The sequence below is a fragment of the Leiobunum rupestre genome, chromosome 9 (genome assembly GCF_980474605.1).
Source record: "Leiobunum rupestre chromosome 9, qqLeiRupe1.1.hap1, whole genome shotgun sequence".
Taxonomy (NCBI): domain Eukaryota; kingdom Metazoa; phylum Arthropoda; class Arachnida; order Opiliones; family Sclerosomatidae; genus Leiobunum; species Leiobunum rupestre.
Window position 1 is genome coordinate 17,376,172 of NC_143392.1, and position 18,292 is coordinate 17,394,463.

At 34.8% G+C, this 18,292-nt stretch overlaps 1 protein-coding gene across 1 annotated transcript in view; it reads right to left on the bottom strand.

The window, feature by feature from the left end:
• Window positions 1–8,090: 8,090 nt before the first annotated feature.
• Window positions 8,091–18,292, bottom strand: part of LOC149926734 (homeobox protein Dlx6a-like) — a 31,020-nt gene continuing 20,818 nt past the window's right edge. The window contains exon 3 of the mRNA XM_090158169.1: window positions 8,091–10,765. Coding sequence (XP_090014295.1) covers window positions 10,373–10,765 — 393 coding nt within the window. The 3' untranslated portion in view covers window positions 8,091–10,372. The remainder of the gene's footprint in view (window positions 10,766–18,292) is intronic.

Here is an 18,292-nt window from a genome sequence, read left to right on the forward strand (position 1 = left end):
ATTTCTAAAATTCTGATCATTATCTAATTTCTAAAATTCTAAACATTACAAAATTTGCAATCATTTCTAAAATTCTGATCATTATCTAATTTCTAAAATTCTAAACATTACAAAATTTGCAATCATTTCTAAAATTCTAAACATTACAAAATTTGCAATCATTTCTAAAATTCTAAACATTACAAAATTTGCAATCATTTCTAAAATTCTGATCATTATCTAATTTCTAAAATTCTAAACATTACAAAATTTGCAATCATTTCTAAAATTCTGATCATTATCTAATTTTTAAAATTATTATCATTATCTAATTTCTAAAATTCTAAACATTATAAAATTAGCAATCATTTTGAAAATTCTGATCATTATCCAATTTCTAAAATTCTGTTCACTATCTAATTTCTAAAATTCTAAACAATATAAAATTTATAAAACTTGCAATCATTTTGAAAATTCTGATCATTATCTAATTTCTAAAATTCTGTTCACTATTTTATTTCTAAAATTCTAAAAAATATAAAATTTATAAAATTTGCAATCATTTTGAAAATTCTGATAATTATAAAATTTCGACAATTCTGATGATTATTGAATTTAATTTTTTTTTTATTAAATCAACTTTCCAAATTTGTAAACGTTGTAAAATTTCTAAAATTCTTTAATACCAATTTTCTTTTAGTTTTAAACATTTTTTAAATATTGTCCGCCGAGTGTACGTGATATTTTTGGGAATGAGTAATCCTTTTAAAGGACGTAGAGCAAATTTAAGTTTTTACTGTTAAATATAATATAAATACAAGAGTGCAAATGAAATCACTTGAAAACTTTCAACTAAAGTAACAACATCAATATTATGTAAAAGAAACAGTACCCGTATTAACCTTCTCATATCATAATATAGATCTGAGTCTTTAACAACCAAAACCACTTTTAATTTATTTAGATAAATATTTTACAAAGCAAACTAAAACACAAACGCCAAAAATATCACTTTACAAGCGAGTTAGTTAAGAAAGTTTACCGAAACTTAAATAACTTGAATAAATAACGCCAAAAACTATACTAGGTCTACAGTACCGCGCCACCAGCACGTAAAGTACACTGTACGAATTTTTAAAGAGATTTATAGCTTTAAAAGTAATTTAAAACCGTAATACTACATTCACACGACAATTTTTCTTCGAATCAATACCAAGAACACGGGTTTAAAAAGCGGCTCTTATACGCAAACATTTAAATATCCCCCCTAAAATACAAACACATTACTGAATCACTGAATTATTCATTTTTAAATAAAAAAAATCTCCCCGGTCCGTTTTATAGCGAGCAACCGCGAAAACAACGGCTTTCAAAAATTAATCGAATTCGAAATATCGGCTCTATAAAAAGAATCGAACTAAATTGAAGGTTTTCGTTTCTGAAAATGCGGCAGTTGATGGCTGATAGGGGACAGGAGGTGGGAGCGACTCCCGAACGCGTAGCTACCGGCCATTCACGGCGTTTGCGAAAGGGACGTTTAGGCAGGCAGGAAGAGTTCAAACGGAATCGCGACGGACCGCGACCGCGCGCCAAGTTCATCCTATTTCGTGTGTCTATTGAAACATTTAAATTCTTAATTTTTGAAGGACTACCTCCGTTATGTCGTCGACGGTCTACCCACCTCGGTTACAAAATCAATTAAACTTTAGTAAAACCGTATGCAAACCAAGCCATTATGACGGTTTAGAGCAAGCTTTAACGGTCAGTTTTGAGTATCGAGAACATCAATAAATAAGCTTCATTGATTATTAATTCGAGATTGATCTAAAAACTAGATACGGACCAAAATCCGGCAGGAGACTTGCTGTCTACGGATTTCGCTTGTATACTCCGAAAGGGATGATCCAAATAAATCGCGACCTCTGGTAGAGAGTTAGCGCGCGATCAACTTAAAATTTATTATTAAATACCTCGTATCTCTATAATTTTAAAAAAATCAAGCGAATATAAATATATAGATCATTATATTATTAATACATTTTTATTGGGATATATTTTAGTATGCGGATAAAAAATGGGCATTTTATAATACTGCTTTTTAAATTTATCTATATGATCAAATTCGTATTACAAAATATTGCATTATCTAAATGAAGTGGGGTGGCGGAGTGGTCTTCGGTTTCCCCTTCTTTGAAAAACTTGTAGAGGTTAACTGTAATAGTGTGTGTAGGGAGCTATTGGCTCGCGTGGCTTGCGACCACCCTCCTACGCAGTATAACCCAGCCGCCTGAATTAATGGCTTTAAAAGTCGCATGACGACTTAGGCCTAAGGTGGTGCCACGGGTATTAGCCTAGCTGATTATTATTAAATCAAGTCGACCAAAATCCCTAAATCATTATATTTCTATCAGGCTAAATCCAAAAATCAGTTGCCCTAAATAATTATATTTCTATCAAGCTAAATCCAAAAATTGGTTGCCCTAAATCATTATATTTCTATCAAGCTAAATCCAAAAATTGGTTGCCCTAAATCATTATATTCCTATCAAACTAAATCCCAAAATCGTGTGCCTTAAATAATTATATTTCTATCAAGATAAATCCAAAAATCGGTTGCCCTAAATCATTACATTTCTATCAAGCTAAATCCAAAAATCGGTTACCTTATATCATTATATTTATATCAAGCTAAATCCAAAAATTGGTTGCCCTAAATCATTATATTTCTATCAAGCTAAATCCAAAAATTGGTTGCCCTAAATCATTATATTCCTATCAAACTAAATCCAAAAATCGTGTGCCTTAAATAATTATATTTCTATCAAGATAAATCCAAAAATCGTGTGCCTTAAATAATTATATTTCTATCAAGATAAATCCAAAAATCGGTTGCCCCTAAATCATTACATTTCTATCAAGCTAAATCCAAAAATCGGTTGCCTTAAATCATTATATTTCTATCAAGCTAAATTCAAAAATTGGTTGACTTAAATCATTATATTTCTAAAAAGCTAAATCCAAAAATCGGTTGCCCTAAATCATTAATTATTTATATCAAGCTAAATCCAAAAATCGGTTGGCCTAAATCATTAATTATTTCTATCAAAATCAGTAGTTAACACGTGCTCTTTTAACTAGCTCAAGCTACTCTAAGCTTTTGCTAAAGTTATACTCCCTTTAAGGATAATCTTTAATCAAAAAATATTTTGAACAGCTTTAAACATTTTATCGCTAACACCATAAAAAGGAAATAGAATTTAAACTAGGTTTTCAAAAGCGCTTGAAAACAGAAAAAAAGCAAGCTTTTCTATGAGGCTTTTGAACAGCACTGCATCAGCAAAAGTTGAGCTTTTTTGTTATATCAAGCGCTTTCAAACGGTCAACGAAAGTTGTAGCGAAGGAGATGAAAGGGCGGCCGTAAAAAAAAACATTGTGTCCGCAACACTCGTGTGTTCCCATGACGGAAACTCGAGACGGCGAAAAACACGCGAAATGAAAACTATGACTTGGCCGAAGTATAAATCGCCTAATAAATTTCAAATAGCCTTTATCTGAGGGGATATGTATACAATGAAATTGACCGATTGTGGTCTAGTCAGCAGCGACAGTCCATTTGTCTCTTGGCAAAAGGTGAACTATTAATTTATGTCATTTCATTTATCGGTCATGTTGTTGTCAAGAATGTTACGCTTTTATTGCAAGATTGGTAAGAACTACCTATTGGTTAGTCAGGGTTCGTACAAAATTTCCGGAATTAAATTCCCTGACATTTCCAGGTTTTCCCTGACTAAATTGCCAAATTTCCCTAACCATTTTTGTTGAATAAATTTATGTTTTGAGGTAAAATCTTGAAAATCGTTAATTATGTATTTTTAATAAATTTTTCAAACATTTATTTACCGGATTTGTTCTTGGGGATCATTTTAAAATTCCCTTACTATTCCCTGACCATAAGGAATCATTTTCAAATTCTCTGACTTTTCCCTGACCTTTTGGAAACATTTTCAAATTCCCTGACATTTCCAGGTTTTCCAGGTCCTGTACGAACCCTGTTAGTCTTATATTTATATGTTATTAACCAAAATAAACTTAGTAAATCGCTGTATTTTAGTGCCGTGTGGAAATTAAACCATTCAACGGTCATTCTACCTAAATATTATAAATAAATGCATTATAAATAAAGTATAATTTATATAATAAACATTTCTTGCAATGATTCTCAAAATCTTAGAATATAAACAACAACATTTTCGCGTGTGAAAACTTTCCGTTCTACGTTCGCGTTGTTAAATGTCTTAAAAACGGAGCAGGCAAAAGTTACGACACACAATCGGATCAAATCTTTCGACACGATCAACTAGTGGCCCTCACTGACCGTCGATTGCTTTTCGTTTACAACTATAACTGGTCGAATGGTATAATAATATTGTATACATACCGGCCGAGGTATAACTATATCGGGTCGTGGTAAGCGTGCAGTTTGGCAATATTACGAACGAAATACAGCCAAGCCTCTGTTGGGAGGTCCCTCGTACTTACTAGGAGGAGGGTTTACGGTTTCACGCACAAATTCGAGCTTGATAGCCAGCGTCACGCGAAAACAACAAGGACTTTATAAACACTTGTTGCGAGACACTCTTTGGTCATAGCGGCCGAGAGATAAAAAAATGGAGTATACAAGGACTATTCGAAGAGATATGGATTGGTAACAGATGGAACGCGAAGCTTACACTCAATCGCGATTGACCCTTCAGGATTTCCCACAAAAATGAAAGAAACGTTTGTGCGGGTATCACGATTATCAACTGCCCCCTTCCACCGCGCAGTTAGCAGCTAGGGAACCGCTTCGATTGCGTGAATGGTTTCAAATGGCCGTAAATGAATAATTGCAGTTCCCAGCGCGCTCTAGAAAAAACTCGATATATAACGGGGCTTGTAAACAGAATCGTAGAGCAGTTTCATAACCGCGTTATATTTAAATGAGGACAGTTTATCGATTGTAAATTATGGAGGATAATAATATATTTAACCGTTGGGTTTAGAAATAAATATAACGTTGCTCTATACAGTTTAAAAGGCAGTTTACAATTTAAAAGGTGCATCGTCAGTTCTACCACACCGCGGAAGAAGCACACTTGTCACGAATTTATGGTTTATTTTGCAAATATTTCTAGAAAAGCTTGAACTAAACTGCCTTCAATCATCTTGCAGAGATGGTACGTTTAGGGGTAATTGGCGTTAGTTACGTTAAAAATTAGTTGTAGCGCGTTTTAGCAGACAATTTTTCGATGTAGACTATACTTCTTTAAGGATGTACCTCATCACGATAATAAATTTGATACATGTTCCGAACGCCACCTACCGTAAATTGGTTATTTTCTGGATACAAAGAACCCACCACCGTAGTTACAGATCCACTGGCTCCAGCGTTACCATGAAATGAAGAACTCAGTGAAGAAATCTACCGATCGAAATACTTCCTTTAGCGAAGATAGTTAAGTAAAATATTTCCCAAAAACGGGACACGCAAATGATCGGATAAACAGGCGAAACCGAAAAAAATACATGGCTGCCACCGCCGGGATTAAAATTTCCCCATTACGTTTAGGCTGTGTCCGGATATCATAGAAATCGTTTATCCAATATAATATAAATATACCTACTGGCGTTCGGATACGACATAGTGAGGAATTCCATAAAGCCGTCTACGTTAAGAAAATAATTTTTATAAAAGGTTAAACTGAAAATCTCAAATTTCTTTGACAATAGATAGGCATATTTTGGGGTGAAAAAAAAAAGGTTTTCCATATAAAAGTATGACTATACGAGAAAAATATTTTCGGTTTAGCTCGGGTTGTATCCTTAAAGCATCAAATATCAGTCTATTGAAAGAACGTTTTGGCTCCACGCACGCATGGAAAACAGAGCGAACGAATCTTGGAGGCAAAACTGCTTAGAAGAAAACGTCTATAGTACATGTACAAAGTGGCTGGGATCGGAGGCGAGGCATAATGCTCGCCGTTCTTATCGGCTAAAAAAGGAGCTCTGGGAGAGCGGTCATTCTCGTGAGAGCCGCTGCACCTTCGCACCATCGGCAATCAATGGCCCGTCGATGGCTGGAAGAGAGGAGAGAGTTCCACACGTTGCCATATGCCAGTTGGGAACGTAACAACTACGCCCAGTAGCCCCGAAGAATATGCAAACTTAGGCCTAGGCCTACTCTCACACACACTAGGAACGCGAAAAAACTTTTTACCACTCCTCCCTGACGAACTCGGAAATGGGGAAAACTCATCGATTTATGGACCCCGCAGTCGACACCCAAAATCGCCCTCAGACCTCCTTGCTACGTGTTTTCACGTGTAAAAGTGGAGCCAAGGCTTAAATCTAACCTTCCCATTATGAACGAATTTAACCTATTTAATTTACATAGAGACACCCTAACGCAAACTGTTTTAGTTTCGTTTGCTAAAAGGTGGATATCCTATTGTAAAACACTAAGCGTCTTCTTAGCAGACGAAAATGTTTTAGCTAAGTAAGCTTCTATCTTCGGCCACTAAACGTTAACTGAAAACTTTAGATATAAAATTCCTGTTTTGCGATAAAAATAAGACTCAGTGTGTTCTTATGGGTCTAAATCTGGCCAGAGTAAATCGAAACCGAGTGCTGACACATCATGGGCAATAGTTAATCACTACAAACAACAAACAGCCTATTTTACATTATCGCCGAAAAAGGTTGAAGCGTTAATGGTCTAAATCTGACCAGAGTAAATCGAAACCGAATGCTGACACATCATGGGCAATAGTTAATCACTACAAACAACAAACAGCCTATTTTACATTATCGCCGAAAAAGGTTGAAGCGTTAATGGTCTAAATCTGACCAGAGTAAATCGAAACCGAATGCTGACACATCATGGGAAATAGTTAATCGCTACAAACAACAAACCCCCTATTTGACATTATCGCCGAAAAAGGTTGATTTCAATTTTTCTCAATAAATGTCGATGGCATTCCAAGTACCTCTTTGTGTAAGGGTGAAGGGCACCTTCAAAGAATCCCACCCTTTTAAGGGCGTGCGACTCTACCATTACAACGCCACGACGGTACCCAGAATTGAAGTGAAACTGATACTATTTCGTCAAGGAAGACATTCTGTCGCGAAGGAGTTACGTTTTAAAAGATGAACCATCATCTAAAGTCTATCAAAATACATCAAAAATTCTATTTATTCTCGGAACAAAAGAACATTAAGAATTATAGAGAGAGAGAGGGCCAGTTTTTCCCGTCTTGGGAAATAAAGAATACGTTCTAAGAAAATTGTTTTACGTCGTATAAACTAACGTCTTAGGCCTAATGAAAGCTTAAGAAAGAAATAATAAAAAAAAGGTCGGCTAAAATAAAATGTCTTCGCCTAGAGCGCAAGTTCCAAGCGGTTTGAGACAGTAGCCTTGGAATAGAAAAGTTGCCAAATATATATATATATTTTATTCTTCGGATGACGGAATAATATCCGTTCCACGAGAAGAAAGAAAATTCGTACGTTTGAAGTGTACCGCTAGATGGCGAATTGCCAGGGAATTTGCCTCAATGACCACTCCCCATTATAGTTTAAACGCGTACTTCCAAAACGGTCTTTGTTCAGGGTTGCCACAAAATTTTCAGATTCAAATTCCCTGTTTTCCCTGACCATTTAAACAGATTTTCCCTGACTTATTAAGGCAAAAAATTTTCTTTTATCAGAAGTTAATAAATTTAGATGGACTTATATTTCAGTAAAAAGGTTATTGCAATGTTGAAAAAATTAGCCAAACATTCAAGGAAATAAATGATAATCGTGGAATTTGTCATACATTTAGAGTTAAATTACCTTCAAAAAGTGCCAAGATAAAATTGAATTCCCTGACTTTTCCCTGAATTTTTAACAATTCTTAAAATTCCCTGACTTTTTAGGCCCATTTTTAAATTCCCTGATTTTCCTGACGTGTGGCAACCCTGTTTGTTGTACGAAATTAGGGTTAAAATGTGAATCTAAAAACAATAAAGAAACTTTGTAAATTCGATTTATTTAATATTTTTTATTTTTTCATTTTTTATCTCGATGATGGGCTATTTACAACAATAAACAAAAGCGTTTAAGAGACATTCTTACATTGTTATTCGCACTCGCGCGTTTTCTCTTTGTATTTTCTTTAATATTAGCTCCGGAATTGCCGTAAAATAGCGACAGATGGGGCGAGGATCGCATAAGTCTTCAACGAAAAAGTCGGAGATTCGGCCGTATCGAAATACCCGTAGCGGGCCTGGCGCCATCCGACGACTGATTTTTACGGCAACTAAGCTCAATATTTTCAGCTTTTCAGTCGTTTTCATTATATATTTCACAAAATACGCAACGAAAACAACCATCACAAAAATACAGAGGGGGGAGGAAGGGGGCCGAAAATATAATTTCTTTGTTGGTTTTTTTAACGCGAGAGGTACAATGAGCATATCGTTCATAAACTTTTCTTATAAATTAAAAAAGAGAAAAAGCTTCGACCTATTTTTTTATTTGGGTTTTTTTTCATTTATTTAAACTTTGTACAAACGTTCTCTACTAGCTCTTTCGATATATTTGTCGTCTTTAACGTCAAAATCGTGTTTTTTACGGAAAAAACAAAATTCGTAAAAAATATAGTCAAGTGAGCGGGGGGGACAGAAGGGGGCGACAATTATGAAATATACAAAATTCTCGTTCGAGCCTATTCGTGAAGAATTAAAAGTGAGATTTAAAAAATAATCAATCCGTTTTATACACTCGGCAAGGCTTAGCGTTTTTTAAAAAATAGGGACAATTTCCGGTTAAGAGTTTGCATTGTCTGCAGATGATGTTGTAAAATCTTAACTTATAGCAACGGTTACTCGTTTCATTGGCTGAGGATTATGTCATACTAGACAAGTTAAGCCAGCACCCGAATACGTGTTGGAGGAACTTGTAGGATTGTAGACGTACCTTCGTCCAGTTTTCGCTACACGTTTTCGAGCCATTTTCTGGCACTGGCTTAACCTCTCTACTGTTTCTTTTAAAATGAAATTCGCAAATGGTCGTTAAGCCTAATTTATTAATTTATTGGTTAATTTAGATTACGTTAAGTTAAGATTTAGTTACAATAATACTAAGGACATATTTTTGCTTCCAAAAATACTTTTAGTTGTGAGAAATTCGTAAATCGATTACTAAGCCTAATTTATCGCAAAATATTTTTGTTAATTGATGGATCTTAAAATCAATTTTGCGCGTGAAAATATGCCGCCATGTTAAGGTATAAAAGCAGGTAAATAAGCCTGCTATACTTAACGGTACTGTCACGAGCAAAAACGTACTTTTTAAATCGGTCAATTTAAGTAAAGATTTTTGACCAATGAAAACTGGGAACCATTGCTACGTTTAGTCACATGTTTAATGCAGACGGAAATTGTCCGCTAATCCAAATCACTAAAAATTCTTGTATCGGGAATAACATTAATTAATTTATGAAAGGTATTAGAAAAAAGGATCGTTTTTTGTACAGTTATTTTATACTACATAAGAGAGCTTAATAATACAAAGGGTGGTAATTATAAAACGGAATCGTATAAGTTGGGATGGATTTATTAGTGATATTTGTTGTTGTTTGTTGTTTGTTGTCTTTGGAATTGAATGAGAATAAAATACTCGGGCATTCGCTTTAAACGTCAACCGAAACGAAAATCATGACAATTTTTATTTTGGAGTGGTTCGCCACGCACTTCAGGAACAAGCGAACCGAAAGACTAAATAAAATATTCAAAAATTAAATAATTGAGGGACGAATCGCGTAATTAAAGTTAATCGAAATTAATTTAACAGCCGGGAAAGAGTATTTGAAGATCGAAGAATGTTTTATTCCAAAATAAACTTATTCCCGATGATAACTACCGCGTTTCGGAGCACCGGGAATAAGAGAATAATGGAAAAAGCGGAATATTTATTTAGGCCTAACGGAAGATGGTGTTGGAACTCGAAGATATTTCGTTATATACGTATAATTTAATACTGCGACGTCTCACAAAACAGTGGAGGGACAGATGGTGGTATATTTTGATTGGTATTTGAAGGACTGTTCCAGCCGAAACCTCGTCTCGACGAAATGGAAGCGGATTTCCTTTCCCGAAAACGATCATTCGTTACAAATAATAATCAGAAAACGTGGTCGTTCTTGGACACATTTTGGTTTTCATTTCGTGGCGAGTCTCTCTCGAGACGGCATCGATTCTTCCGGAGCACGGGGTCCGCGTCTGTCCATCTTCTATAGTACGAGATATATCTTTATAAACGAGTTGGGCTAGTAAAAACGACTAATTGCACGGGGGGCGGGGGACAGTTCCAGTTATGTTAGGATTTGATGCGTAATCGAGGGGTCCGCTTGGTGATACCACGAATACTGAGGCATGTACCCGTTCGTATGCATGTTCATCGCCGCTTTGGCCGGGTTCATGTCCCAAGAGCTGATGGGGGGGCTCAGGGTGGGCGGGGTCACGGCGCTGGACATGCTGTTCACCGGGGTGCCCGACTGGGGCATCATGCCCCCTTGCACCGACGGCGGCGAGTGCGTCTCCGAGTGGCCCTCCGACGGCGTCTGCGGCGTTGTCGACGGGTTCGGCTGTTGCAGGCTGCCCGCTTGAGAGTTCGGAGGCCCGCCCGACGACTGCGGAGGCGCTTGTTGTTGAGCTTTCAGCATCTTCTTGTATTTAGATCGACGATTTTGAAACCAAATCTTCACCTACAAAAGCCAAACGAAATACTCGTTAGATTGTTATTTTACTTTTTATCGTTCAATCAGTGCTTTCCAAAGTCAGGGTTCGTACGAAAATTTCTAATCTAAAATCCCTGACTTTTGCAGGTTATCCCTGACCTTTTTGGTTATATTTTTGGAAATTGTTTTTATTATTTTAGGTCAAAAATTATTTGTTAATGTGTGGTTTGGTTGACTAACTAAAATCCCTGACTTATCCCTGACTTTCTACGAAATTAGTTAAATCCCTGACATTTTTCCTCCATTTTACAAATCCCTGACTTATCCAGGTTTTCCAGGTTCTGTACGAACCCTGAAAGTATACCGCAATTGTACAAAGCGAATAGTTTTATTTAAAACCACTACGGTATTTTCAATTTATTTCAACTAAATATTAATCTAGGTTCTGCCTACGGATACAAGTGGTATTTTAAATTTAATTCAATAAAATATTAATTCAAATTGACAAATTGACAAATATTATCACTTTGTATTTTCTGTACAATAAACTCCTATAATATAGTGAGATAAATTTAACGTACCATTATTGTAGGATAAAAATGTATTTATTTAAAACCACTACCGTCTTTTCCCGTTTCTATGATAACTAGGTTGTCTATATCGAACGAAAATCAATGGTTTCAAGCGGTCCTAGGCTCTCGTAGACTAGGGTGTTATAAATTTTAATTTAGTGATTTTGAATCGATGATAGAGACAATAAAATTAATATAAATATGTAACAGCTGATTACTCTTGAGAGCCGTTATTGAAATTATAAATTTATAATATATTTATCTTTAAGACTTGCAATCATACCAGATGGAAAATACTATCGGAAAATACTGTGGGTTTGTTATATTAAATTACCAGGTGGTAAATACCACTTACAAGGAGAGTACCCGAGATGTTTATTAACAAAAAATCCTACAAAAATTTAAATTTGGACCACATTTAAGTAAATTTCATCAAGTTTGGGTAAATTGGAACATTTTTGGGGTAAAATTATAAGTGGGGTAAAATAAGGAAAAAATCTAATTTTTGTTTTGAGTGGTCAAAAACATTTTCGGTTGCCAGGGCAAATTGAATGGGTAGTGCAACATCTCCTTTTGGGAAATTTCATGTCTCATATAGGTCTACAATACGACCGACTTTGAACAAAATCGGCGATAAACACCTCGGGTACTCTCCTTGTAAGTAAAATAGATGTAGGAATATGTGACCATGTTGGAAAACTTGAATTTTAAATTCAGTACACTATTAATTCAATACTAATGAAAAGTATTGTAAGCAAGGCGTAGGAATATGTTTGGAATATCATGGCTACTCTTATAACTGTTAAAATTACGGTGATTATGTTTGTAAGCAAGGCGTAGGAATATGTTTGGAATATCATGGCTAGTCTTATAACTGTTAAAATTACGGTGATTATGTTTGTAAGCAAGGCGTAGGAATATGTTTGGAATATCATGGCTAGTCTTATAACTGTTAAAATTACGGTGATTATGTTTGTAAGCAAGGCGTAGGAATATGTTTGGAATATCATGGCTAGTCTTATAACTGTTAAAATTACGGTGATTATGTTTAACCAATTATCCACTTAAGTTAAGTTAAAATTTTAAATATACAACAACATAAATACGGTCTTTAAGAAGTGATATAATGAAGGCCTAAATCACTCTTAAATAATGCAATTCAAAATTATCGTCGAAAATGAGATAATATCAAAATATCACCGTAAGCCGCGGGTTTTGTTTCATCCACGGATTTTGTAGGTACACATTGTCAGTGTAGATGTTGGATTCACGAGATACAACACGTAGCGTGTAATACCGAAATCTGGGGGCGTAATTTTACGGAAAGATGTACGGGCTAGAAACGCGCACTTCTGGAATAAAAGCCAACTCGGCAGTTTTAGAACGCAAGCTGCGAATCGGCAGAAATTCGAAAATTCACGTACCGCTTTTGCGCGAAAATGGAGCACCTTTGGACCTTTTTCATACGGAATGATTTGCTGAAAAACGACGATTTTTTCACGTGTAAAAACGTACCAAAAACATTTTCAAATCACGTCCGCCGATGACGATAATTGAGCAACTTTATATCATGTTTGAACGGTTAGATTGACGATATTTAAGGTATATTACACGAATTACATCGACTGTATGCTGACATTGACTAAAGTCGATATAGACACGTACGCCCGATAGCACTTAGCGCAGTTGTTAATACTATAAATACGTATACAAAGATATGAAATAAATATTGATAGAATTATGTTTAAAGTGCACTAAATTTAAAGTTTAAATAAAAACATATCAAGAGTAATTCAAATTAATTAAAGTTAGACTGTAGTTAGTAAAATAAGTTACATAAATCAATCAGTTATTTAAATAATGTTTAATTTAAATAATAATCATGGTATCACTAAGTTAAAACATATTTAGGACGTTAGGAAAGCAAAGCTGAGTTGGTTTCTTTGTTGTCATTTAGCCTTATTGCCTGTGTACGCGAATTTGCAGGACATTTCAGTAACGTATCGAATTCTAGGGCGTTTTGGAGGTCTCAGGTTAAAAAGAATGTAGATTTAATTTAGTTTGAAGGTTTTGGTTGTGGCACGACGAAGGGGTATTTAATGTTTAAAGACCTTGTAAATCAAAAGGAAAATAAATATGTATGCATGTATGTTATCAAATTTCATATATTTGCTTAATTTTATCCCCAAATGTTAAACTGTCATTTAACTTTCTCAATCTTCAGACATTAGCTTAGTTTTCTTAACTAAATATTCTTTATTTTGCTATCATTAAATGTTTTCAATCTTCAGACCTTAGCTTAGTATTATCCGCTATAAATGTTGGTTTTTAAATGTCATTTAAAGTCCCTTATCTTCAGACATTAGCTTAGTATTCTCCTCTATAAATGTTGGTCTTTTACTGTCATTTAAAGTCCCCAATCTTCAGACATTAGCTTAGTATTCTCCTCTATAAATGTTGGTCTTTTACTGTCATTTAAAATCTCCAATCTTCAGACATTAGCTTAGTATTATCTGCTATAAATGTTGGTCTTTAAATGTCATTTAAAGTCCCTAATCTTCAGACATTAGCTTAGTATTCTCCTCAATAAATGTTGGTCATTAACTGTCATTTAAAGTCCCCAATCTTCAAACATTAGCTTAGTATTATCCGCTTTAACATTATCGCTTTAACGACAAACGGGCGTCATGAAATTTACAATGAAATCGACGAACTTTAAAAAGCATCAGCACAAAGTTATCGTCAATATCGTGTCATCGTACAACTAATCACAGATTCGTGATCGAGGCGACGCGTGAGTTTAAAAACAATAAAATTCGCGGTTCGACATGTCAACGCACGGCGACAGAAATTATAGAAAATAAATGGTTAAACCGAAATAAAGCCAGAGTTCGAATTGTTTTTGTCAGCTGTTAAAATTTTGATCATCGTAGGATTATCTAAAGCTTGATAAAAACCGAACGGAATCGAAATACGAAGCTATTATCCGTTTTATCGCAATATGGGCACTTACATCGGCTGTTTTAATACGGGTACAATGACCATGTACGTCGAGTCGCTATTGTCGCTAAAATACACAAGCGAGACCAATTGAGCCCAATATTCGTCAGTTAAAAACGGAGAGTGGGGTGCCGCAGGGGTCGAGGAACCGCGACAGTTAAAGAAATCCCCCTAATAATTTAATAGCGATAAAAACAAAGAAGTTAGATTAGTTAAGTGCTGAATTAACCCGAATTTAGATTGATAAGGAGTCGAGATTTCCCCGCGAAAAGACAGGCGCGATCTCTCGATGGATCTGTTAAATAAAGAGAGAATTCCCTCTGTGTATCAATCATGATTTTAAACTCAAATAAAACTAAAGACCAACGCGGAGAGCCAGTTATAGATATACCGACCGTTTAAACGAGCCTTTCCAAATCAATAAAAAACATTCGCATCTGATAAACGTTCAAATTTTACAAGTACCAATATATATACAACATTTGTAAATAATAGCTGTTCCAATAAATGATTCGATTTTATTAACATTCTATAAGAATCTATCATAATATTAATATTATTCAGCTAGGCTAATACCCAATTCGACTTTTAAGATTAATAAATTTGGCGAAACAAATAAGGATAGAAAAATGTGATTAATAAATAACTAAACATTTACAAATTAATAATAATAAATAATCAGCACCACCATAAGCCTAAGTCATCAAGCGACTTTTAGAGCCATTAATTCAGGTGGTCGGGTTTCAATGCGTAGGAGGGTGGTGGCAAGCCCTGCGTGCCACGCGAGCCAACAGCCCCCTTCACTAACTATTACCGTTAACCTCAACAAGTTTTTATGGAAGGGGAAACCGAAGAACTCGGGGGAAAACACCTTTAACCAGTGGGGAGAGAACTTGCAAACTCAACGCGGAAGGAGTTTTCCGAGTTGGGATCGAACCCGGCTCTTCTTGCTACGAGGCGAAAGTGCTAACCACTCCGCCACCCCACTAATGAAAACTAGTAAAATTACTTTACGCGAATTAACATTAACAATGAATTAGTAATTTTACTTCCAATAAATTCGGATTACCTCGTGTTAAGTCGAGATTCAAATTAGTTTATTTTAATTAGAGGTAATTTTACTCCAACAGTAATTTTTGTTCAATTAAATTAGAATAACTTAAAGCCCGCGATTAAAATTAATTTATGATAATTACATGTTATTTTACTTAAACACGGTAATTACGTTTCAATTAAATTCAGATTATCTTTTGTAAAATTATCATCATTATTTTAATTTACATTTAGACACATTTATTAGTTAATAAAACTATGAAAAAAGCCCATTTTTCTTTAATGGAAACACTGTGTTTGCGAATTTACGTCCGCAGTTATTTAATCTCTATAATTTCGTGATGTTAGATAGAATTATAAACATGTTAAGTTAAGCGTGTAAAATGTTTAACGGCATAACGGTACGCGTAATTAAAATCATCTCTAAAATTATATCTAGTTAAATTCAAATTACCGACGGATTGAGTACAATAGCTGCAAAAGCGACCGTTCACGGAATGGTCTCGCTAATGACGACTGTAACACGACGGTTGTTAAAACGAGAAAAAAGTGGGTAAACATACGGTACAGCGGTATCTAAGCCACCGATAATATTAACATAAAAATCCAATTATTAAAGACCAGAATTATTGGCAAAGCGAGAGTCGTTGAAATGGAAAGCTAGATAGAAATGACATTTATTAGCATAAATTCTTCGTTTAGAAATTAATTCAGGAATCGAGAAATGGCGATCGAATACAAGGTCAGAAATGACGTTCAGACGTTCTACACGTACGTCGTGATTTGTCCGCCGACTAATAGTTTCGATATTAAGACAAATTAAACGCGCGGGTTTTAATGAATTGCTCGATGTAATTTGCTCCAATCTTCGAAATTAAATGAAGATGCTACGAAATAAATGGAATCGTTAAAAAAAACTAGTGTTACGTATCGTTAGCTTGAAAATAGTTTCTTCAAAAGCTAAGAAAATAGAAAGTGGAAAACGGGCCTTTGTTGAAGAAAGTGCCGAGATTTTATCTCGATCTTCTTCGCGTTTTTGACCATTAAGAAAGAGGAACACAATAAGGCATTATTATAAATATTTGCACGCGCTAACGGTATATCTTTAGTCAGCGGCCCAGAAACGCTGGTACGGGTAGAGTTGCTTTTGATGAACAGCTCAGAAACACCAAATAGAAATTGAAAAAAGCTATTTAAACGTTAATGTTTTGTACTGTTTGACGAAATGTCTCTCGATAAATTAATTACTAATGGTAACACGAATTTAATGTAATAATGATAAAAGGGATATTGATTATTTCACCTTAATTACAATAAGTTATGTCTTTTTTATTAACTGCGTTTAATTAGCGAGCTACAGTAGTAGCTACTAGTGCTCGGCATTCGATTAATTTTTATCCATGAATAAAATAAGCTCTTCGATATTTATATAATATTTATTTAAATAACCAATAGTTGAATAAAAATTGTAAAATGCTTAAATAATCGAAAGTGAATAAGCCTATTATTTAAATAAAACAAACAATTATTTAAATAAATACCACTTTTATTCAAATAAATTCTTGGTTGCGTAAAAAACATAATTAAATAAGTTAAAATTGTATTCTTTTTACCAACGTTTTTTAAATAAATCGGAAAATTTGTGGATAATGAATAAACAATTCCGAGCACTAGTAGCTACTATTTCTGGTGAAGTAAATCCCTTAACGTAAATAGTTCATCTTTCCGATTTTATTTTAAATATAGCCAAGACTTAAAATCTTTTTGAGTCTTAACTCCTGTTAAAAATACCGTAAGTAGTAAAATTGATCGTAAATAAAAACTAAATACTATGTTTATCTTACGCAGTTTGGTAATAGACAAGACACGTAATGGGTTAAAAATGCTAATAACTTTTTGAATCGCCAATTTGCGTCATGGTATATTTTCCCGAAAAAGTGTTGCACTGGCATTGCACCGTAATTTACGCCAATAGTTGGCTGACGTGAAAAACTGGCTGAAAGTGTAACACTAGTTTAGAGAATAGTTTCCACTAAATGTCTAAGACATGACTCAGCGAATTTTCCTATTGCCACATTATTCTCAAATTCAAATTGCTCTTTCTATTAAATAATATATACGAATACATGTATAAAAAACGTTATTTTTTGGAGCGCGCGCTTCCTAATATTTCCGTGTAGAGGGTCTCGTGCGTTTTCGCGCGAGCTCAACAAAAAACAAAAATATACTCACGCTCTCTAACTTTAACTGCACGATGAATCTAACGTTATCACGTGACCTCTCGTATTTTATATAAAGAGCTATTGACGGCTTTTAAAATTCATTTTGCGCGTGAAAATACCTCTACATGTTATGGTCAAAAAAGCACGCAAAGAAGGCTGTGTGCCCAAGACATGTACCCGTAGTGTTGTCGCGCGCTAAAACGCCAATTCCCTGACCATTTTAAGTTATTTTTCCTGACTTCTTAAGGCCAAAATTAAAGTTTTTAACTTTTACATTTACAATTACCAAATTTAATAAATTTAATCTACATATATTTCAGTACCAAAGGATCTAAATAATAATAGCAGGATTTGCCATAGATCTAGAGTAAAATTACCTTAAAAAAGTGTCAAGATTAAACTGAATTCCCTGTCTTTTCACAAATTCTTAAAATTCCCTGACTTTTTTGGCCCATTTTTGATTTCTATGTTTTTCCAGACGTGTGGCAACCCTGTCGAACTCTCGATTCGAAATAACGGTCTCGCGCTTAGCCTAAAGCGTTTACCCACTTCCTGCCGGAACTCCGAAAAAACTAGCTCCATAGTTACCATGGTAACCAAATAGAGACCAACTTTGATGACCCGCTGTAAGAGAGTCATCAAAGTTGGCCGTGATAGGACTATGGCAGCGACCGATGGAGGCCGATTTTTCGGAGGTCACGTGCCGG